General features: G+C 36.9%; 1 protein-coding gene across 5 annotated transcripts in view; it reads left to right on the top strand.

Moving 5' to 3' along the window:
* The window catches only part of celf3a (cugbp, Elav-like family member 3a), a 43,869-nt gene extending 20,623 nt beyond the window's left edge, over window positions 1–23,246 (top strand). The window contains exons 4-14 of one of the 5 annotated variants that reach the window (XM_030148031.1): window positions 5,213–5,261; window positions 8,128–8,256; window positions 9,915–9,994; window positions 11,601–11,744; window positions 12,665–12,809; window positions 15,128–15,277; window positions 15,864–15,923; window positions 18,644–18,748; window positions 19,713–19,856; window positions 20,039–20,171; window positions 22,395–23,246. In XM_030148031.1, the coding sequence (XP_030003891.1) occupies window positions 5,213–5,261; window positions 8,128–8,256; window positions 9,915–9,994; window positions 11,601–11,744; window positions 12,665–12,809; window positions 15,128–15,277; window positions 15,864–15,923; window positions 18,644–18,748; window positions 19,713–19,856; window positions 20,039–20,166 (1,134 nt within the window). In that variant the 3' untranslated portion in view covers window positions 20,167–20,171; window positions 22,395–23,246. Of the gene's footprint in view, window positions 1–5,212; window positions 5,262–8,127; window positions 8,257–9,914; window positions 9,995–11,600; window positions 11,745–12,664; window positions 12,810–15,127; window positions 15,278–15,863; window positions 15,924–18,643; window positions 18,749–19,712; window positions 19,857–20,038 lie in introns of all 5 variants that reach the window. The other 4 variants (XM_030148029.1, XM_030148030.1, XM_030148033.1 and 1 more) reach the window with 4 other exon arrangements.
* The last annotated feature ends 1,507 nt before the right edge of the window (window positions 23,247–24,753 follow it).

The following is a 24,753-nucleotide window of genomic DNA, read 5'->3' as shown; positions in this document are numbered from 1 at the left end:
ACTATACTATGCTATACTATACTATACTATGCTACGCTATGTTATGCTATACTATACTATGCTGTACTATGCTATACTATACTATACTTTGCTATGCTATACTATACTATGCTATGCTATGTTATGCTATGCTATACTATGCTATGCTATACTATGCTATGCTATACTATATAATCTGTGTATTTTCCAAAATGATCAAGTACAGACTCAGATCACACCTGCAAATTGCAATATTGTGCTCAATAAATCCAGTATGACTTTTTAATCACATTGCACAGCCCTAACTTCTCTAATATTATTCAACACTCTTTCCAACTCTGTGGAATAAAAGGACATAATGCAGGAATATACATGGCTAAACATATGGGAATAAAACATGAATACATCAACTCATCTGTAAGTGTGCTTTCTGTCTGAGCAGCAGGCAATAAATTATCATTGACAATGGTTGTGAAAATAACTCCCACAATGCCATGCTACTTAACAACCTCATCAAACAACAACTTTTTATGGCTTTTATTGGGAGACCATTAGCAACAGAAATGACACTACAGGGTTTTGCTACCATTATAACACTTAGCCACAGTGTTGTTTTTTTTTATTATTATTTTTTATTTTTTTACAATCAGCTCGTGTCATCAGTGAGGATACTCGTTAAACTTATTTTCTTTCTATTCTCTGAGGATGATCTGAAAATCTGCTACCTGATTATTTTTATACATATCACAAAGACTTAAATATTATGTGGATGCACTTTTTAGTCAAATACCATCATACCCAATGACTAGAATTACAACCACAATCTGTGTAATCCATGTAAAATCAACCAAAAGTCTTTACTCCAAACTTATCAAACATTTTACTTTGTATTATTTTATGTACTTTTGCTTTTCCAATTTTTTTTCAAAGCTGCCACATTTTGCCGTCCCATTTATGCATGTAAGTCTTCAACAATCTTAGAGAAAAAAACAAAAAACCCAGATAGTACCTAAATCCTCTGGAAAAAAGAGGGAAAACCTCAGAGACCTTGCAAAAAGCCCTGCACTGTGTATTTAAAGTAACATAAAAGCAACTAAAATCCAACAACATACTCACTCCAGTGTTTGTACTCAAGGCAGTTTTATTTATATAGGTCAATATTATACATTTGCGTAAGGAGAGGGAATAAAAAACCTAAGAACAGAGATCTATTTTCCAAGATGGGCAGATAGGAATATGTACAGAAATTTACATGTATCATGTAAACAGAAAATCGATAAATACTGTTCATAAAACAGCGCTGTAGCTCATCCTAGAGCACAAACAGCAGTCATTGTGCTGGGTAGATGTACAAGTGTAAATAGAGAGAATAGAATAGAACTGAATAGTGGTAAACAGTCGACAAGAGATAATGAATGTGTCCTTTAACAATAGCAATAGCGTGATTTTTGTTGAGTGCTTTTATCCACAGCTCCATGTAACACAATAAGTGTGCATTTTATTGTCGACCCAGTGGGGAGGATGTGATTGTGAAAGCAGCGGACCATTTTTACATCAAATATTTTTAAACTTGTGAGAAAGCCTAAATTACTATGCGGTGACTGCACGAGCAGACGCCTACATTTGCTTGACTGATTGGAAGATGGTTTTGACACTTGGCCCCTCCATCTTTTCTATCATCCCATTAATTGGTGCAATCAATTGGACACTCTCAATGAGGAGACACGGGGGTCCTTTGCAGCAGGTGTCGGTGGTATTTCAGCCCACGGTACAAGCTCCGGTGGGGCGGTGTTTGTGCATGCAGGTCCTGGCGGTGGGGCGCGACCGTGGCTCCGATCGATAGTGTCTCCCTGTGACCGATCACAGCGGATCAATCAGTGACACGGGATCAGGGACTGGCTGAAATGTCACCAGCTCCATAATTAAGACCTTCATTAAGCCACAGTTAACAGAGTGTCACTGTGTTGCTCTCATCATCCCAACTCCACACCGACATCACCCCCCCCCCACCTCCTCCTCCTCTTCTTCCTCTTCACACACACTTCCCCCCACCTCCATCCCTTCCTCCATATGCTCCTTCCCTTCCCACAATCCCTCTCAATCCCACCCTTCTCCCCTCTTACCCTCTCTTTCATTTCAGTGAGCACCTCTTTTCTCCATTTTCTATACATTTGAAAGACAAGGTGCCCCTCTCTTGACACATATAGGGATTTTGTTAAATAAAAGGACGGACAATTGTTGAGAAGTGAGGAAAAAAATAACATTTCAGCAGCCTGTCTTTTGATGAATTATGAAAAGGTCGCATAATCCTTCCCTCCGTTGGGTGTGCTCTCTTATTTTTTTCTTTGTTATACTTCTGTCCCTTGTTGTTTCTCCAGATATTATTCCTCTTCTCTAACCCCTGATGCCCTAGACTCTGTTTCTCTCTCTCGCTCTCTCTCTCTCTCTCTCTCTCTCTGTCAAGCTCAGAATCTCTCACTATTCTGATGCCGCGTGCTCCTGTAATCCAGATTAGCCGGCGAGCGTTCTTAATCTTATCACTTCCCCCAATCCGGCGTGGGTGTGTGCCTTTCCTGGTTTTGTGTGATAGGGGGAGAAGAAACGATAGACGGCAGGATTAGAGCAGATTCTGAGAGAGAGGAGGCCAGAGGAGGTGGGGAGGGAGGCGGTACGACGCTGTGAATGTAATATCTGGCGTATCAGTGTCAGCTGTGGTTTGTTGGTCACGAAAAAAGAAAGTAGAGAAATTGGAGATTGAATATAGGAGTATACGGACCAAGTTTGCATATGTCACTATTGTATCACGTTACAGTATTAACAGTATTTCTAATGGCTTATATCAGTGTCAGTGTTTCCCTGACTTTTTTTTTTCTTTTCTTTTCTTTTCTGTTTTTTTTTTTTTTTTTAATCTGGGGACCCACTTTTTACAAATGATAAACGATTACAACCTAATTCACAACAGGCCTTATCTATAAATCATAACAAGAGTGAATGACTGCATTTAAAAGTCATAACGTTATCTTGAAGAAGCCCCTTTTAAAGCAAATTATGCTTATTACAAGCAGCAAAACATTATCACGCAAGACAGATTTTACGTACTTAATGAGATGTTTTGCAAGTGTTTTCACTCTTAAAGCGAGGTAACAATTGTCCCTTTTCTGGAATTTAGATCCTTAACAGTTAAATTTCTTATAATATTATCAGGAATATGTCATTAAGGCAAAGCTAGATACAGTGTATGGACAAAAATATTGGGACATATAGCATCTACAGCTTGTCAGACTTCCTATTCCAGTGGATTTAAAGGATTATTATGGTAAAAAAAAAAAAAATGGTAACGTCAATTGTTTTTAGGGATTAGTTTTCACTCTTAAAGTAAGGTAACAATTGACTCTTTTCTGGGATTTAAATTGTTAACAGTTAAATCTCTTATAATATTATCAGGAATATGTCATTAAGGCAAAGCTAGATATAGTGTATGGATAAAAATATTGGGACATATAGCATCTACAGCTTGTCAGACTTCCTATTCCAGTGGATTTAAAGGATTATTATGGTAAAAAAAAAAAAAAAATGGTAATGTCAATTGTTGTTAGGGATTATTACAATAAATGTCAAAAAAGTATTTGTTGTAGGAATAAAGGTTGAGTTTTCTTCACAAGAGTTGAAGAAACAAGTTGAGTTTTTTTAAATCTATGGTCAGAGCGTGACAAATATCGCAGAAATCTAAAGGTAGAATATTTAATTATCTCTAAAATTATTTCTGCAGGATTTTGGCGACAGTGTAAATAAAATTAACACTAAAGATGGAGTAAAAATGTTAATTGAAATAAGATTGGTGATGATATAAAATTATACTATGATATTTTTCAGTATTGTTTTGTTAGCAGTGAAACATCTGAATTAAATGCGTCCCAATACTTTTGTCCTCATTCTATATGTTTAATGTTCGATAAATCACTACCTTGTCTTACAGAATACATATAAACATTAAATACCTTATAAATGACACCAAATAAATGCATTTAGTCTGAGCTAACAGACTGTTTTTTATCTCCTATCATCAGTAAAACCATCTAAACACTGAGACTAAATAAATCAACAGGATCTGGTTTTTAATGTTTTATCAGGAAAACAGAGTGTGTCTTTCATGTGCAAGTATCAGAACAATATCCAGCACTTTCAAAAACACTATTCATGTTGACAGTTTTCTTAAATGCTTGAAATGCAAATTTATTTGAGGTCTCAAAAAAATTCTCCTGTGGCCCACCTGTGGATCGAGACCCGGTCTTTTCAGATGAATGCATCAGTCAGTAAAAGTCATGATATCTTTTGTAGTTTTAAAGTGAGTGAGACAGCTGAGGTGCTGTTTCTTTTCACTGATTTTAATCAGAGTTCTTTGTGGTAAGTTTCTACATTTTCGGGGATATATTGTTTAGAAAAAATATACGGGAGGCATCCAGGTACTGAGGACAAAATGTCTAACACAAGGACGGAAATATAAAAATCCCTTATTTATTATATCATTACATGTTTGTTTATTAGTATAGACGAAATAACCCTCGGCAAACTGTAAGACTTATTGTAAATACAGTTATTTATTTATTAGTACTGTTTGTTTTTTTTAACGAGAGCTGCTTTTTTTTTTTTGTTTTTTTTGTAAATACTTTCGATTTTTTTGTAGTTTTTATATCTTTTACTTTATACCTTATCCTGTTGCAACGCTGTCAGACTAATACAGGATTATCTTATCTTATCTTATCTTCAAAGGCAATAAAAAACTTTAAAAGCATATTTTTTACTATTACTGTAACACTGTAAATTTCCCCATTGTGGGACTAATGTAGGATTATCTTATCTTATCTTATCTTATCTTACCTTATCTTCAAAGTCAATAAAAAAACCTTAAAAAGCATATTTTGACTAATACTGGAACACTGCAAATTTCCCCATCATGGGACTAATATAGGATTATCTTATCTTATCTTATCTTATCTTATCTTATCTTATCTTATCTTATCTTATCTTATCTTATCTTATCTTATCTTATCTTACCTTATCTTATAAGTCAATTTAAAAAAAAACTTAAAAAGCTTATTTTAACACTGCTCATTTCCCCATTATGGGGCTAATACAGGATTATCTTATCTTAAAAGTCGACAAAAAGCCAACCTGTTTTGACTCGGTCTTCTGCTTTGTGGAAACTTACCCCTGCTTTGTCCTGTCCTCCCAGATGAACCGTCCAATCCAAGTGAAGCCAGCAGACAGCGAGAGCAGAGGGGGTAAGAGACGCCTGTCCTCACCTGAAAACACAACAGCGGCTCAAATAAACACCTTCACTTTGCACATCACTGACACTGCAGCTTATTCAGTCCAACCTTTAAGACGTCTGCTTCTTAAAATGGACACCGGCTCTACAATTGGGACAATATCTCAAGAGACTGAAGCAGATTCATATGTCAAACGTGCAGGATTTTATCGTCCCTTTGGCTGTTTGACTTAGGAAAACTACAATTTCAAGACTCAGTGATTTAACGACATATGAAAATGGATTATTTGTCGCAGTTTAACTACACCTGCCTGGACTGCTGTTGTCAGTTTGAATTCTATACTGTGGCTTTCAGGAAGCTTATCTGTCTTTAGAAATGACACATTCCACATTTTAAAATTATTCATTTAGCCATTATTTGTCATCGTTCGTATTAGTACCAATATGAATGGTAAGACTGAGAAAACAGATGAAAAGTGTCTATTACTGTCTGTTGTGTACCTTTCAGAGATGTGGAGAGCCAAAACAATAGTGGTGCACTTTACTGCTCTTAAATCTGTTAAATAAAAAATATTTTTTGTTTCAAAAAGGCGAGAGGGAAAAGATCTACCGTTTTTCACTAGGAAAAAAAGCCTTTTTGTTTGTATGCATGTACGTATCTTCATTAAAGTGAATTAGGGATGAATCACCATCATGGATGAGTCATACATGAATAATAGACTAATTTTACACATGATCCATGGTAAGAAGGATGCAAAAAAACAAAAAAAAAACCATCAATATTTTAGAGACTCCCCTGAAATTTGTCAAATCTTGTTTTGTGGGGAGCTCATGTCTTATTAAGAGGAGCCAGGCTTCCTCTGGCTCTTCTGTAGTTCACACTGCTTCCATATGTTTCATATAACGTTAGATTTTTAATCCCTTTTTTGACATTTCTTTCTCGAATCCCACCGTTTTTGGGCCAGACGCTGAATTTAGGCTCATTTAGGATCATCACATTTTTCATGGTTTTGTACATTTTCTAAAATCACCCATTACTGCAGTGTTTTTTGGGGAGGTTTAGTTTCACAGTTATTTTAACAGGCAACACATAAAGAACAGTTTCGTACTTACAATGTCAGCTTGGCAAGTACTAGAAAACACTTCCAGAGAGACAAGAAGAGGTAGGAGAAAAACCAACAAAACCAATAAACAGAGAGAACCAAGGCAGTTAATGAGACAAGAATAAATAATCTGCACAGTCAGTTTGAGATGAACATAAATAGGACTTTGAAACTAAACGTTTCAAGCAGGTGTTACAAGAATTTACTTTCAGACACTAGGAATATGTCTAAAATGCAGTTCTACATCAGAATAAATAGGCCATCTTGGACTATTTGCAATTTTAATTGATTTTTTTCTGTCTGTATGAGCTTAAAACAAAACATACGTCTAAAATGATTTTCTTTGCTAAACCGTTATGCCATATACAGCTGGAGAAACACATTTATAGTGAAGATATTACAACAAATAGGTTTCATGTTGAACAAGAATTATCTCCAGAGGAATAACACGACATTTTTATAACAATTCTCAAAGAAAAAGCTCCATTAATCAAATTAATTCAATATGTTGACCAGGCTTTATCACTGGGTTTTATATATGTTGGGCTTAAATGCATCTAAAAGACATAATGACACTTTTATACAGATTTGTAGTTGTTTATTTTTCTGCAATGCATCGTAAAGTCTTATGCAGCTGCTCTTAAATCCATTATATTAACACATACAGACTGGGTTATCTAATGGACCCACATTTTCCACTGTGTTTTTAAAGTACCATTGTGCTAATTTATGTAGTCTAATGTTTTTTGGTGTTTTTTTTTTTTTTTTTTTTTTTTTTTTACTATCACACTGAGTTCGTTCCCAGCATTAGTGGGCATACAGCTACATCATCACATTTTTTGCACATGTATAACACTTTTTCAACCACTAAGAGTACAACTGTTGGTGTAAGTAAAGTGAAATTCACCTGAGATACAGACTGCACACCATCATCATCATCATCATCATCATCATCACAGATCATTCACACATTCAGGTTTTTATCTCTTTCAAAGTGCACCTGAAAGAACTAATAACATTCTCCTTTATACATAGCGTAGGGTTTCTAATTGTTTGTTATTTGGTATTGATTTTTCTGACAACAAAGTTTTTAAGCTTGAGGCTTTTTGGCAGAGGCTCTCCAATCCATTATAGTAACGTATACAGACAGTCTTTTCTGCCAGACCCACATTTTCATCTGCAGCATTATGTAATAATTGCATGAATTTAACAAAACAATGTAAGGCAATCAGTGTCAAGCGTCCTTCCAGCCAGGCCTCGAGTGAATGAAGAAAGGATATCTGCTCAAACGGTGTGTAAAATAAAGGTTAGAGTCTAAAAAGCCGTGCTACGCTTTAGGGAATGATCAGCTGTAATGTCAAGTGTAAGCAATTTGTAGTGAATGGGCTTAAACATGCAGAAACACTGGTCTGATCCTTCACAGACGGGGACAGACGGAGACAACACAGAGGGTGACAAACATTTGAGTCACTGCCAGATGCTGTTTATTTGTTGTCATGTTCCTGTTACTGCACTCTGGTGGTGGTATGAAGTATAGCAGGCTGACGTCCAGTCTGGTTTGGAGATTATTCCTTTTCCTAGGGCTGTTTTTGGATTATTTATGCATGTCCAGAGAGGCGTTGACGTGGAAATTTTTCCTCTTTTTTTTTTTTTTTTTCCCAAACACCTGCCTTATAAAACACCTACTCCTGCTCTTTTCCCTTTTCACTCCCACTCACATTATCAACACAATATCCTATTTTCTCCCTCCCACCTTGGCAATCTCCTTCCCCTTAGAAGACAGGAAGCTGTTTGTGGGCATGCTGGGAAAACAGCAGACAGATGCCGACGTGAGAAAGATGTTCGAGCCATTTGGCAGCATAGAGGAGTGCACGGTGCTCCGCGGACCTGATGGTACCAGCAAAGGTAAATTATGTCTGCAAAAAAAAAAAAAAAAAAATCACACATGCACTTCAAAGAGTGAAAATTACTCAGGGTGATGAGACTACCCAGAATCCTACGCTGTAAATTCAGACTCATTCATGTGAATAGAGTGATGATTATCAGCATCTTTTAGGTTTTTCAGAATTTCAAGAAGGTAAATAAAAAAGCCTTATTTCCATTTTATAGGAAGAAAAAAACCTTTTCCTTCTCATTTTAAGAAAATATATCTAACTTTTTCCAATGCATTCTCCCTGTGTGTCTATAAAGGGTTTTAAATATCTAATGTAATTTTTCTTATTGGTGTTTTCTGTGTTTTATATACTCTGTGGGATATTTTTTACTCATTATTTTCCCATTTTATGTTCTAATCTGTCCATGATGAGCACCTGATTCCTTTATACACATCTACATTGTTGTTATTAACCAAATATAACACTCATTACTAATGTTTTTTTCTTTGATATAAACCATATAGACAAAAGTACTGGGACACATTGTATTCAAGTGTTTCATTGCTGGGCTACAAAACAATAATGACCAATTTCATACTTTTATATTGGAATAAATATAATTACTGTAAAGGTTTTTATTTCTTTGTTAGAGTTCATTTTGTTCACTGTCATATTAAACATTCTCGTAAATGTTTCTGGAATATTTGTCACATTCTGATCATAAATAATTGTATTAAATTATAAGTAACTGCCTGGAAGAAAAATCAACCTTTAGACTTAAAAGAAACATTGATTTGACATTTATTGTAATAACTACTGACAACAAATGACATGAACATTTTTATCATGATCATGTTTCAAGTAAATGAGAATGGAAAGTCTGACAATATGTAGGTGGGATGTGTCCCAATATTGTTGTCCATATATTGTATATAAATTATATTTCAGATGATATAATAAGAGATTTACCAAGCTGAATCCTAGCAAAGGAACAATTGCTTCCTTCTTTCATAGCATCTCAATGTAATCAAGGTAAAACTGTCTTACATAATTATGCTTTTAATGCTTGTAATAAACAGAATTTGCTCATTTTTTTCCCCCTATTTCCTCTTTCAGTGGCTAGACCTTCATTGTACTTCAAAGAAATGCATTCATGCAGAAATGACAGATGTTTAATACAAGCCAATATGTCTACATTTAAGATTATTTGGCTTCTTGATGTATGATGTATGTATTGACACATAATATAGACTGTACAACTAGCAGCGTCTTCATTTTACTGTTTGCAATCTTTAGAGTTAAGCCTCCAGCGCTTTACCACCAAACACATGTAAATCGCTGTTGTCAGTAACAACAATGTTAATGATATTTGCCATGTAAATCAAAGTCCGGTGACAGTTCAAACACAGACGCTAGATTTTTCTGCGTTTGTTGCACCAGGCATGACTAATGGCGCAATAGGCTTTATGGGTCATGGCTAATGATGCGTTGGAAGGTTTATGGGCTGTGATTGATGAAGCAATGAATGTTTTGTGGACCATGTTTAATGACACCACTGTAACTGATGAAGCAATAGATGTAAGACGGCTCCTAATGTGTTTTTAAAGCGAAGTAGTTTCTGTACAGTGTGTGCGAGTGCGACTGTGTGTTTCTGTGAGGCCTCATGTAATGATGTGTCATTTCACGTAGGGTGTGCATTTGTAAAGTTCCAGAGCAACGCAGAGGCCCAGGCCGCCATCAACGCCCTGCATGGGAGTCGTACTTTACCTGTGAGTGTCAACACACACACACACACACACACATATTTGCAAAAAAAAAAAGCAACACATGGTCGCATTTATGCGAGAACGCACACTCACTCCGTATGCTCCAAATTCAGACACTCATCGAGGTGACTCAGCTAATAGTCACCACTTCTCATTTCTGCCCCCCTCCTCCACGCCGACACACACATTTTTACAAAGGGAGTGTTTTTGGTCAAATGTACTCATCTCTGGTTTTCCCTGTAGGTCATTGTACTGTGGTGTAGTCGAGTGAATTAAAAGAAAAGGTGACTGTACTTGAAAAAACAGATGATTTAACTCAGCATTTGGGATCATTTTAAAGGAATAATATGTATGGATAGAATAATCAATATGTCTGATTAATCAGCAACGATATGTTTTACAATCAGTATCGCCAGAAGCTGGAGCTGATAGTGTATCAGTACAGCATAGAATAGAATAGAATAGAATAGAATAGAATAGAATAGAATAGAACAGCACATCACAGAATGGAATAGTATGTGTATGTATTAAAAGTTAGATTTAAAAACTAGAAAGCAAAAGAAAAACATAACAAATCACACACAAAACAAACGTCATTCTGTCAGAAAAAAACCCATAAAAAATTCATGATTGCATAATTTCTAATATAGCAGTTTGAAGTATTGCTACATTTGTAAAGTCAGATTTCAGCAGCATACAGGGCTGTTACTGCTTTTGGATAAAAGCTGCTTTTAAGTCTGTTTTTTTTTCATGTTTTTACACTATTCAAAGGCAGCAGCTCATGCGGACTATGTCCAGAATAGGACAAGTCCTTTAGGGTATAACAGGTGTTTTTTTGTTTGTTTGTTTTGAGGTAGCAGAAACTGTAGGGGTCTTCTAGGGATGGGAGGGTGCTGACAATAATTTTCTAATATCATTCTTTTCAACTAGAAACTACGAATAAAAGCTCAAAAGATCAGAAAATCACCGTCGCCTATATTTTTTTTACAGTTAGTTTGATTAGCGACCTCAGATATAACATTGCCCCACAGGCTTGTGCTGTAGACACTAGGTATGATGGGTAATCACTTCATCCGCCTCTCTTCTCCCATCTCTCTGGAACAGGGTCAGTCTGGACTCATCAGACCACATGGCCTTTTTCCATTAAAACACAGTCCAGTCTTTATGCTCTCGACAAACTGATGGTTGTTTTTAGAAATTAGAACCTCCTCGCTGCATCAGAGTTAAAGAAGTTGTTGCAGCTTAAACACATGAATCACTGCAGTAATTATCCAGTAGAAAGCTCTTACCTATTAGTTTAGTTAAATGCTTACATAATGTTTAATATGTCATTAAACATTATGCAAGTGAAACTTTTCGTCACCAATAATTCTAAAAACAACTCCCATCATCCCTCGGATCACAGCTCATGTAGCCTATGTTATTGTTTTTGTTGAGAGATTCCGAGCAGCAAAAATTAGTGCAATTAAAGCTGAAATTGTAAATTGTCTACACATTTTTGCGACATTGCCAAGACTAAGTAATGCTATTTTTGTAAATGTCAAGACTTGCAGTGACCTGAAAAGTGTCAGACAGATGGAGCTATAATTTCCCTCTTTTTCCTCTGCAGGGCGCCTCGTCCAGCCTGGTGGTGAAGTTTGCCGATTCAGAGAAGGAGCGAGGGCTCCGGCGGATGCAGCAGGTGGCCTCTCAGCTGGGAGTCATCAGCCCCATGACCCTTCACCTCGGGGCTTACAACGCCTACACACAGGCTGTGAGGAACACACACAGAAAAATCAACAACCATGTCCTACACAACACTCCTCAATAGTGTTTGTTAGCTGACGCCTAACAAACTTTGGTAAAAGTGAAAGCACTGAAGTAAAAATTAATATCACAAGAAAAGCCTTGCTTGCTGTGATATGTTCCATTTGATTCTGATGAAGGAGGTTTAATACTAAATGAGACTCTTTTAACTGGAAAAATCACTAATTGTTATGTAAAGTAAAGCCACATTACTGCGTGTGTGTTTGCTAATTGACCGCTCAGTGTAAATGGTTTCAGATGTGGCTCATTTACAGATGTTTAATTTGTGATGCTTGAGGAGGAAACGCAAAAACTAAACATTAAGTAAGTTAAGTAGAACTGACTGAAAACGGAATCATCAACACGACTGAAAACGACCCAAACACCAAAGCAAGATTAAACATTTTGCATTACTTTCATTCTTACAGCTCAGAATAAGAACACGATCCATGATTTAAAGCGTAATGAGCTCATTAAGAAAAAATCAAAGCAGGTCACCCAGAAAACCTGGTCTGGAGCCTTTATATTGATTCCTGATCAAGGCTTGGTCTGAATCTATTGCAGTTATATTTATCTTTCAGTTTATTGACTGGATCCAGTTTTTTAATAAAAACTATGAAAATGAGGCAAAATCCATCTGCAGCTGTAAGCGACAAACACACTTGTTGAATACTCTTTTTTACAGTTGACTGTTATTTCTCCTTTGTATAAGTCTGGGATTAAATATGAGAAACACACACTTATATTCCCCACTCTATACACACTGATGGATCCCTCTAAACATACTTCACGCTCTAATAATTCCCATTCTTCTTCCATATCCCTGTTTCTTCTCCCTCCTCCTCGTCTCTCTGGTTTCCCCTCCATCTCATCCTCTCCTCCCTCCAGCTGATGCAGCAGCAGGCCCTGGTGGCGCAGTCGGCCTACCTCTCTCCTGTCGCCACAGTGGCAGCTGTTCAGATGCAGCAACTCGCCGCCCTCAACCCCAGCAGCATCATTGCCACGCCGATCGCATCCATCACCCCCTCCTCAGGTAATGAGAGGCAGAGATGTCTGGTCCGGCCAGCCTTGATTAGATTTCTGCTTGAAATATGAGGACAGATACACAAGGAGAGGTGGACCAAAGAGGACAAAACAACAAACATTTGTTTTGTTTTGTGTTCAGTCTGTTATAATATTAGCTATGTGGGCTTTTATGTTTATGGTAGAAAAACGAGAGCAACGGCCACTGCAACCTGCAAGTACTAGTGGAGGCCATGTTATACACTTTGAAAGTATACTCATGAGTAAATCTGTTCATGGAGAGTATAGAGTAACAGGAACACTGATGATTTGCTACTGGAATTCGCTGAACCTTGAAGCCAAAAGAGAGAATCTAAACAGCAACAGCTGTAAAAAGTGAAATGAAAAATACTGTGTTTCCTAAAATATCTGCATCTGGAGTGACATGCAGACAAATATAAAAACAAATATAAAATGTGAAAAATAACAACTATTATTTGTCTGGCATGCCTACAAATATATTATAATTATTAATTTATCCTGTATTGACTTCTGTTGGTTTATGTCTGATTTAAATGGACCATTTTTCCAGCTCTTTTTAATAAGTGCCACTCACAATGTACTTTATAAGCTTCACTGTGCTAGTTCTGGGTTGAACCAAGTTTTTGTTTCATAACTGCTTTAATTCTTTGTGGGATAGACTGAACAAGGAGCTGGAAATGTTCCACAGAGGTTCTGGCCCACATTGACATGATAACATCATGCAGTTGCAGCTGATTTGTTGGCTGCACATCTATGATGAACAGGGTGTTCCTCCTCTGACCTCTGGGATCAGTAAGGCTTCTTCTGCTACAGAACTGTGGCTCACTGGATATTTTCTTTTTTTCTGACCATTCTCTGCAAGCCTTAGAGATGATTATGTCTAGAGCTGCAGACCAACAACCATTCCACGTTCAGTCACTTAAATTACATTCTTCTCCACTGTGATGCTTGATCTGAGCTTCAGCAGATCATCTTGACCTAAATGTTGCCTGTGTTTGGCCGACTGAACAGGTGTTCCTAATAAAGTGGCCAGTGACTGTAGTTCTCATGATATCTGAACGTAGCCTTTGAAGCCCAGTTGCCACCGCTAGCCACAGTTCCATCTGTGTTGCCATGGTAATGCAACACAATACTACTTGCAATTTACATATGCTATACTGTACCACTTCACCTGAAGAACATCAGCTAAAAGCTCAACAAAACCAATTGTCGGAAAACAACACAACTCAAACAACAAGCACTTAAATGGACAAATATTTAAACCAAGCTAACAGTCATGAATAATCTCGTAATCTCCTAAAACAACAGACCAATGACACAAACTTTGCAGCTCTATGCTAACACTAAGTAGATCCAGTACAAATATTATTTCTCTACTGCTAAAACTCACTGAACGAGACAAAGAAGAGTAAAATAAAGATCACATTATGAAGCAATAATTATGAATTTAGTCTTACTTTTGCTGTTTTCTGATCATAACTTGGTTTTATATGAATGAGACTTATGCTGTGTACTAAGTCATTGTTTTGTGTTACGTTGAAATGATTCCCACTAGAAACAAATGACCCAGGGTTTAACACACAAGTGTCAAACATGCGGCCTGGAGGCCAAATCCGGCCTGCCAAAGGGTCCAATTTGGCCTGTGGGATGAATTTATGAAATGCAAAAAGTATACTGAAGATATTAACAATAAAGGATGTTAAAATCATTTTGGGTCAGTTCAATCTAAAATGGGTCAGACCAGTAAAATACTATCGTAATAACCTATAAATAAAGAAAACCAAAAACTTCTCTTTCTGTTTTAGTGTTAAAAAAGGTAAAATTACACAAAAATGTTTACATTTACAGACTAGCCTTTTACAAAAAATTTCAATAACCTGAAATGTCTTAAGAGAAGTATGTGGAGTTATATCAATATTCTGCCTGTTACTACATGTTTTGTGTATTTGTAGATCCACTGTGATCTGTAAGTTATGATGCACATGTGTAAATGATAAACTAAAGTCTAATATTGCTAAAATTGCAGTTATTTTTCTTAAGAATTTTCAGGTTACTCATATTTGTTCATGTTATGTTCAAGTAGAGTTCGTAAATGTAAACATTTTCATTATGGAATTTGACTTTTTTCACTCAAAAACATAGAGAAAACTTTGGTGTTGAAATTATTTATCAGTTCTTATCCTATTATTTATATTATTTTACAGGTCTGGCCCACTTTGTAATATATTAGTCTGTATGTGGCTCCTGAACTGAAATGAGTTTGACAGCCCTGGTTTAACAGGTTCATTACTTTGTCTGTGTCTGCAGGTACCAGCACTCCGCCCTCCATCGCAGCCACACCTGTTCCTGCTCTGCCTCCGCCAATCGCAGTGAACAGTTATCCATCTGTGCCAGCTCCGCCCAACGGCCAATCAGCAACTGAAGCCCTGTACACTAACGGGGTTCATGCATATCAAGGTACAGCCACAGCCTCCTGCACAGCTGCTGCATCAGACAGTAAGATCAGCTGTGCTCTGTTTGTCATAAAATCCACAAATGTACTCACTGCTGCTGTGTGTGCGTCAACAAGGCTCTAAATTGGGAGGAAATGAAATAAAGCTAAATGAAGGCAGTAAATGTTATTTGGAGCGTACTGTTGTGCCCCAAATAGCATTTAGGATTGTCTTCTAACATACACAGCTCTGGAATTAATTAAGAGGCCGCTGGTTTTATTATTTATAGGGATGTGTTTGAGTAAAATCAACAGATTTATTTTGTTCTACAATCCAATTCCAAAGCCCAAATAAAATATTGCAATTTCCTGGACTTTTTAAAAGAAAAACAGCAGTAATTTCAGACCACACGTGGTGCAAAAAACAAGTCCATATTAATTATTAAACAAGACAATACTAATGTTTTAACCATTCCATTACTTTTGGGTGTTCTATGTCACTATTGGTACAAAAATACAAGTTTGCTTTTGTTTGATGATAGTGACCATTACATTCAGAGGTAATTTCTTCTTTAATGGGCCATATTGTGACATTGTTTTTCTGCTTCACAGCTCAGAGTCCTGTCCTGGATCCGCTGCAGCAGGCTTATACCGGCATGCAGCATTACACAGGTAAGAATCACAGCCACAGAGTCACCCATATGAAGCTCTGTAATCCTTCTGACAGTAATTAACATTTATTTGTGCAACTGTGCTTCCATGTACACATCTCACTGCCGCTGCTGCTGGTATCACTAATACAAAGTAGAGCTGCAATGATCATCACATTAATCAATTACAACCAAGCAAAAACAGCCAATCAAGAAGAAGCCGAGCAAGCCCTCTCCTCCTGTTGACTTGTTGTATTTGTTTTATATTCTACTAAAAAACTTGGATTAGCAACTCACTCTTCAATCACATTTGAGGTGTGGACATTGAATTGTACCCGAAAGAGAAGTTTTGTATGATCTGCTTCTCTGAATAAACAAAGAATGGAAAACAAACAAACAAAAAACAAACAAACAGGTTTTAGCAATTTTTAAGACCTGTCAGAATTTATGTAAAACGTTTGAAGACCTAAACTTCAGATTAGAGCTACAATGATTAATCTGTGAAATGACCGACTGGCAAGAAAATTTATTAATAGCTTTGAGCTGTTGATTCCAGTTTCTTAAAAGTGCGTCCTTGTTTCTTTACTTCTCTGTGGCAGTAAAACTGAATAATCCACGGGTTTTGTACCAAACAATACTTTTGAGGATGTTATCTTATATTTTGAAAAACACTGATTGACTTTTTTAAGCTTTTTTTTTGACGTTTTAATTGATTAACTGAGAGAATAATCATTAGTTTCATCAACAATGTAAATAACTGTTAGTTTCAGCTAGAGCTGCACAATATATCGTTTGAGCATCGGCATTGCGATGTGTGCAATAGTCACATCGCAGGTCCTGCAAAGTAGGAGGCAAATGAACTCAATGTGTTCTCATCTAATTTCAAGGGTACCTGACACACACTGCACGCAGCGGTCCACCAATCACGATCGTTCTTAATCAGTTTGGAGTGAGTCGCTGGTAACAATATTGAAAAATGAGCAACGCACAAGAGAAAATCACTGTAAATGAAAAGCAATGTTAGTTATTACCTCCGCCAAGGAGGTTATGTTTTTGCCAGGGTTTGTTTGTCTGTCTGTTTGTTTGTCTGTCCGTTAGTGTGCAACATAACTCAAAAAGTTATGGACAGATTTTGATGAAATTTTCAGGGTTTGTTGGATATGGGATAAGGAAGAAATTATTAACTTTTGGGGGTGATCGGGGGTGGGGTGGTCCACGGGGGGGCCCACTGATCAGCCTTGGTGGAGGTCTGTGCTCTCCGAGTGCTTCTAGTCTGGAATTATTTCAGCTACAAGACGGATGGTACTGAAACACGTTTTCTGTGCCAATAGTGCCTTGCACCTGTTGCCACAACAAGCGGTACCTCAACTACTTAGTTTGAGAATTTTCATCAGCACCACACAGCTATTATTAAATTCATGTGAAAGGAATGCTGGTAGATACCAAATTGGAGGAAAAAGTCCAAGGCACTCTCTTTAACCAGGCATTTTAATGTTTGAAGAGAGTGCCTTGGAGTTTTTCTTCCAGTTTGGTATCTACAGCTATTATATACTTAGAGCACAGGTGTCAAACATGTGGCCCAGGGTCCAAATCCGGCCCGCCAAAGGGTCCATTCCGGCCCTTGGGATGAATTTGTGAAATGCTAAAATTCCACTAAAATATTAACAATCATTTTAGTTCAAGTTCCACATTCAAACCAATTCAATCTCAAATGGGTCAGATCAGTAAAATACTACCCAATAACCTATAAATACTCATAACTCCAAATTTTTCTCTTTGTAAATGTAAATATTTTCATGTATTTACAGTAAAACAAAATATAATTTCACAAAAAAATGTGAACAACCTGAAATGTTTTAAGAGAAGTAAGTGCAATTTTAACAATATTCCACCTGTTAATAAATGTTTTGTGTATTTGTAGACCTACTTTGATCTGTGTGTTACATATAATGTACATGTGTAAATGATAAACTGAAGCAAAATATTGTTAAAATTACACTTATTTTTTTCAGTTTGTTCATGTTGTTCACAATGTTTGAAAGAATAGTTTGCAAATATAAACATTTTCATAATGTAATTTTACTTTTTTTACTCTAAGACATAGGAAAAAGAAAAGTTTAGAGTTGACATTATTTATATATTTCTATGTTATTATTTTACTGGCTTGGCCCAGTTCAGATCAAAGTTAACTGAATGTGGCCCCTGAACTGAAATGAGTTTGACACCCCTGCTTTAGAGTATTTTTTCATATCACAATAAATATCACAAAATCGCAGTGCCAGTTTTTTCCAATATCGTGCAGCCCTAGTTTCAGCTCTAATACAAAGGATTACATTTTCTTTTTAATCCTCAGGAAAATATGCATTTATGCCACATGATACATTCAATAAAAACATCTCACCTTCCTGATTTAACAAGTTTGTGTAAAAGCATTTTATGTAACTTAATGAAATACAGCGACATTACCTTTGCACTCCTTGTCTTCACAGCACCGCATGTGTAAAGCATAAATTGACATCTGAAGTCAAAACACGCACATATTACAAAATGTAACTAGTATGCAGCTCTTTGGAATGAGTCACGCATCACAAACTATATGCAAAACATTCTGTAGTTAGAGCGAATCTGTAGGAGGGAAGGCAGCTCTGTCAGATGTTTGTAGAAAAAAGTGATCAGATTGCAGTGCTCTGTCTGGATTTCCTCACGGCTGCTCTTTGCTCACCTGCGCCTCTTCTCCGTCAGCCACCTACCCTGCTGCCTACGGCCTGGTGGGACAGCCGTTCCCCCATCAGCCCACTCTGGTGGCTCAGCAGCCGCAACAGCCACAGCAGCTGCAACAACGAGAAGGTGAGTTCAAAGAGCTGTGTAGCAATGTGGGATTATCTGCGCCTTATCTACAGGTACATGCCAGTGGCTTTGCATGATTTAACCCATTTCCCACAAAATACACACACTTTAAATCACCGTTAACCGCTCTGTAAACTATTCTGTCAAATGATTAATGCATTCTCTATCATTCAAGGCTGTTATTTATTAGTGTCTATTCATTCCTTTGTGAAAATGTAGCTGCAGAATCTTGAAGCCTGATTGAATTATGTAATGCATGGCACTAAACAGAAGGGCTGCAGTAATCTTTGTCATTATTGTTATGTCAATACTGCTGTGAATTGGCACAGACAATGCATTGTTTTGTGCACTGTTTGTTAATATACTGTGTATGTGCTGTCAGGTATGCATCCAAAAATGCAAAATCTCAAGCTTTGTATAGTCTGTGAGGACAAACACAGATCTCCACTCTCTTTTATTGCTATAATAATGGAAATAATTATTCTACCATCTGGTTTTTAAGTTGAAATTCTATACAACAGCCCTTAAATACATATATTTTTGTGTGAAATTAATCAAAGTTGTTAAATAAATCAGCAACTTGTAATAAGCGTGATAAACTGTAACAATAAAATAAAAATGTATTCAATAAGTTTTGTGTAAAAACTGATAGGAGCCATTTTGTTGCTTCATGAAGAGGAGAACAATGATAGAGATACAGTCACTGGTAACAGACTCATTACAGCCTCCAGAAGAAAATGCAGTCTGACTCCACTAAAGAAGAGGCAGAAAATGTATTTCAACACCACGTCTCACTGGTTCGATAATTATTTCCAAAGATACACAATGTTTTTTCACACAAGAAAATCTAGGTTTAAATATTGTTGCATATTATGTTGCTCATCCAGCTTTGAAATTTGGCCATTTAACACCAAGTCGATGGTCTAACCTGTTTTGTCATGTCGTATCTTGTCTTTGTGTTCAGGACCGGAGGGCTGTAACATTTTCATCTACCACCTGCCGCAGGAGTTCACAGACTCTGAGATCCTGCAGATGTTTCTGCCCTTCGGAAACGTCATCTCTGCCAAGGTCTTTGTTGACCGAGCCACCAACCAGAGCAAATGCTTCGGTGAGTCACACTCATGGTAATTGTGACAGACATTTCAGTGATGGTTGTTAAGCTCATTTTCATCATCCTGTGTTTATTTTAATTATCTTTTAATGTGAGAAAAAATGTGTGCTTTTTAACAGCTTTTCTTATTCGATGCCCTGAATGTTTTATTTGACTCGATAACGTCGTATGTTCTATAGGTTTTGTGAGTTTTGACAACCCGTCCAGTGCTCAAACTGCCATTCAAGCCATGAACGGCTTCCAGATCGGCATGAAGAGACTGAAGGTGCAGCTGAAGAGGCCCAAGGACGCCAACAGGCCTTACTGAAGGAGGTGAGTTGTATTGATGTATTTGAAGATGTGGTTAATGGATGTTGAGGGATTGATAGACAGCTGGAAATGTGTCTGGAAGTTAAAGAGACAGAGTGGATGTAATTGGGGACTCAGGATGTAAATGGCTGTCATTCATGTGGAACTGAAGAAGTCAATAACCCTACAGTAGATTAACTTTAATGAGGTGGCAACAGTCTAAAACTACCATCAGTGTGAAATGTATTACAAGGATCAGAAGATACACATGTTGTTCCTTTTATTTTTTTTTTTCCTCAGTAAGTAGGGGCAGTCTTACTCAGAAGTAGTTTTTTTACTCGCTTCAAATGTTCTGTCTAACCAGTGTTCTGTCACAGGGTTGAATGCAACTACTGTTCGTCATTAATTTTTGTTTTACTTTTTCATTTATTGTTTTTGTGCTGTGCCATATGCCATTTTTCCTGAAAAAAACATCACACCACTCTCAAGACTGTCCCGTCCATACATATCTATCGTGGAGACTGCGTCGCTATGGCTACGGTTGCCTAGCAACCACTAAAACCTCCCCCTTCCTTCTCACTGCGTTGTAAGTTAATTGGCCTGTGTTGGTTGCTGTGGCGATATTGCCTGTGATGGTTGCCATTAGCAATTTTTATTTTGGGCCGTTGCCTTGATTCACCATGCTCAACTGCATGGCGGGTTACTGTGGCGACCATGAACTGTGTTTGGTGCGTTGTGAGTTTCCTCTTATTATTTTGTCCTGGTTTTAATCCTTGCAAACACTGATCAATAACTGTCACGTTACCTCAGCATCTGTAAGTAACTGATTATCATGACATGCTGCTTTTTTTTTTTTAACTCTCTAAAAGCTTTAACACTAAAAGCTGAATTAACCTGTTGGTAACCACTTACCACATTAAATATGGAACTACTAGAATTTTCTCCTTTTTGGTTTTGATTAGTTTGCTTTTTGTTGTCTGTCATGATTATCGTTCTTACACATTCCCTCTGTTTAGTTGGTTGGTGTGGTAGTTTCGGTGAGTGCGGGGTTTTCGTTTGGTTGTAATTCAATTCCAAGTGACTTTGTGCCTGAACTTTGTTTGGTTTTTGTGAGACTGAAAATGTTTCTGAACGTGTCCCTGTAAATGGTTGAAAAGATAGTACATGTGTATGAACGACTGTGAGAGCGAGTGTCCATCTGGGTGTAAGGAGAAGAAGAAGAGAGGTGGAGTGTTTTCATATTTGTGTGAGTGTTTTGTATTGAATAGTTGTGGAAAAAAAAAATGTGTGTGTTGTACCAAATGAGACACTAATGTAACTTTAGAAGGTTTTCGGGTAAAAAGCAGTTTCGTTCCTGTGACACGTGCTGCTGGCTGAGGAACTGAATTCCTCTGTAGGAATTCTGGGACACCGAAAAACACAAGTGACTCTGAGCAAAACTCATTTTAATTATAAGATTCTCACCAAAAAGTTTAGCGTGTCTTTTGCACAGAGCATCTGCAGTTCAGTCACAACCTTGAAAAATAAGAAATCCATCAAAAAATAACCAGAATTTAGCGTTTGCCCTAAAGAGAAAATTTCAGATTCAGAAAAAATAACATAATATTCAAGTTTTGGGTAGTTTTTAATCTCAGAGCTTTCTTCCAGCAGTCTTTTAGGGTTTTAAAATACTCACGGGCAGAGGGCATGAAGATTTCCTTTTACAAATCTGAAATTTAGTCACAGTTTTAACTAAGTGATGCAAAAAGCCTTGAATAGATTTACCTGGTAACTGCAGATGGCTTGTGTGCAGCAAACTGCATCAAAAATAATCTTTTGGTAGATGATGAATTCACCTAGAAACTCAAAATGTCAGATAACACAGTTTGGCTTTTTTTTTTTTTTTTTTTGGAATATTATTAGAATAAATGTAATATAATGTCTGAGTTTTTTGCCCAAAATTTGGAGAGTTGATTCCCACCAGAATTCCTACTGTGCATGTTCTGAATTAATTTGCCTGCCAACAGAGATGACAGACTATTTTCTAAGAACGTGCATACACTTGCAGCAGTATGACTGTCACTGTCTGAGTTGCATGGACACTAGTTGATTACTGAGACTCCCCTGAGGCATCAGTGCAAGCAGTGTGTATTGCAGACACCACTCCACTTCCAAAACACTGAAGTTTCTTTGTGGATGTTTTATTCCTGTAATCTGTTTTTTAAATGGCTCTGTTCTCTTTTTCTCTCTCCTTTTCTTTACCTCCAGGAAAAAAAAAAACCTAAGAGTTCAATCAAGAAAACCACTTGGGATGTCCCAGCCTTTTTTGGTTGTTTGACCAACCGTATAGCACAGGAGCAACACTTCACAAAAAGCAGTATCTCACATGTATGCGCTTATAAAACAGCCAACAGTAATATCGACAATACATACATCAACTGAGTCAGCGTCCGCAATATCGGAGGTGTCGAGTGCTCCAGAGTTCGTATCATTCCACAGCTGGATTCATTTATATTATGTACATACTCTATTGTCAGCAACGAGATCTACATGTTAAGAAAAAGCATATCACTGATGTTATTCTACTGAACAGGGTTCTACTGTATAGTGTGATTTGTGGTCTATGGCGTTAAAAGAAGGCCAGTCTACACAGTTGAAGGGAAAAGAAAATACTATTCTGTATGATTACCATTGGTAATATTGTTATGTAGAGTTAGTTTTATTATTTATACGTAAATTAAAAACATTGGGTAATTAAAGTAATGGAGAAATGGATTCCCTCTCACTGTATATACCTTGGTTAAAAATGGAGATGAAGAACTTAAAAACTTCACCGGTAAAGATTCTCTGCTGCCACTACTTTTCAAATTAACAAACGGAAGGAAGGGCTGGGAATTTTTCTATCTTGATTTTTTACGTTTAATTTATTTGTTATTCGATTTGATGAGGGGGAAGATGTGACAATTTCTTTTTTAATTTAAGAAAAGGAAAAAAAGGAGCATTCCTGTGGTCTTCAAGACAATGAACACACTTATTATAGAGTTTTTAATTGCATAAATGTACCTATGGAAGTTAAAAAAAAAAAAAAACAACAACAACTAATGTTTCTTTATTTATTCTCTACAATCGCTGTTTTAAAACATATGTCTTTAAAAGAAAATAAAGTACAATTTAGAAAAAAATATGAATGTGTGACGTGTCTTTAATGTCATGTTATTTGCTCTTTGTTTAAAGCATCATATGTTTAAATGAAAGTTGTATTTCTTTGTTTTAGCTGTTGAAACTGAAAGCACAAATGACAGTTTGTTTCAGGGTCTGGGTGTTAAATCCAGGGGAGTTTGCTGCTCTCTGTAGGCCTGAAGAGGTACTGAAGTAAAACGTTAGTCAGAGGATCAGTCCATAACTTATGTTACACTTAAATAGATCATACAAATACTTCTGTGCATTTGTACTGGAGCTATCAGAGTAACTACAGCTGACAAGTTTAGTATAAAAACCATATTGGACATTATATAATATATACCATAATGCAAATTTATTAAGAATCCCCACTTGACCAAAGTCCCTCTATCATTTACTGAAAATGTATGTTTAAATGTACGGTTTAGATATGATAAGGATGTGAAACGTTGAGGTGTGTGTAACCACAGCTGGAGTGTGGAGCATTTAGGGCTTGGTCTGATGAGTCCAAACACGCCTTGACCTTCTTTGGCATGCCTGCATGTATGAGGTGTGGTTAGTGTCGGCAGTGGTGTATGAGCTAAACGGTGGGAAAAAATACTACTAGAAACAGCATGTCTGCATGTCATGACTGTATCCCAGTTCACATGGGTGTAGTTTAAACCAAGGACCTCCAGAGATTTAGAAATTAAGCCAACATGTCTGTTTTTTATGCTATGCATTTGCACAGGGTAAGCCATATCTGTGTTTTACTTGGATTTACTTCCAATATATTACACTACATTACACTCACCTTCAGAATCTGACTTAAGGAGTTTTTAGTCAAAAAACATATATTTTCCAGACAGTTTCACTTTAGATGTAGTTACTATGTTCCACTAACTCAACTTAAAATGACGGTGTTCTGAAGTTTGATGAAGATGATTGTTTCGGAGTCAGTAAGGTGGCACTTTTCAGCTCATCTTTTCTATCTCATTTGTCCAAATATGGTCAATTCTGGCTCCAAAAAGCCAACATGGTGACGAAAAATCACAAAGTACTGACTTCAATACACTTCAGAAACCAAAATAGAGCTGAAGTCCTGTATTTACATATGTAATTTTGCAAGCCAAGAAACTCAGTTGGTTGAAATGATAATAAAAATACATCCAGTTTTGTGTTAAACTACATCCTGTGTCATCACAAACATCAAAACAGCTGCTGTCTTTGCATATTTTAGATCAGTCTTCAAGGGTAAGATGAAAAAATATTAAAAGAGATGAAAATCACTACAGTCTGGTCATGTTGAATCTGCAGAGACACCTTCAGAGACTCTAAACAAATCATGGAGTTACAATGACATCACCTCCACAACTTTCAGATGTGTAGTCTTTATGCAGTATCTACATATTTTTACAGTCTGATAGTTCAAAAGTTTTACCACAAACTGCAACTTTCTTGGCTTGTA

Source organism: Sphaeramia orbicularis, chromosome 11 (assembly GCF_902148855.1).
Source record: "Sphaeramia orbicularis chromosome 11, fSphaOr1.1, whole genome shotgun sequence".
NCBI lineage: Eukaryota > Metazoa > Chordata > Actinopteri > Kurtiformes > Apogonidae > Sphaeramia > Sphaeramia orbicularis.
The sequence above is the reverse complement of the archived record's forward strand: the minus strand, read 5'-3'. Positions and strand labels throughout refer to the sequence as shown.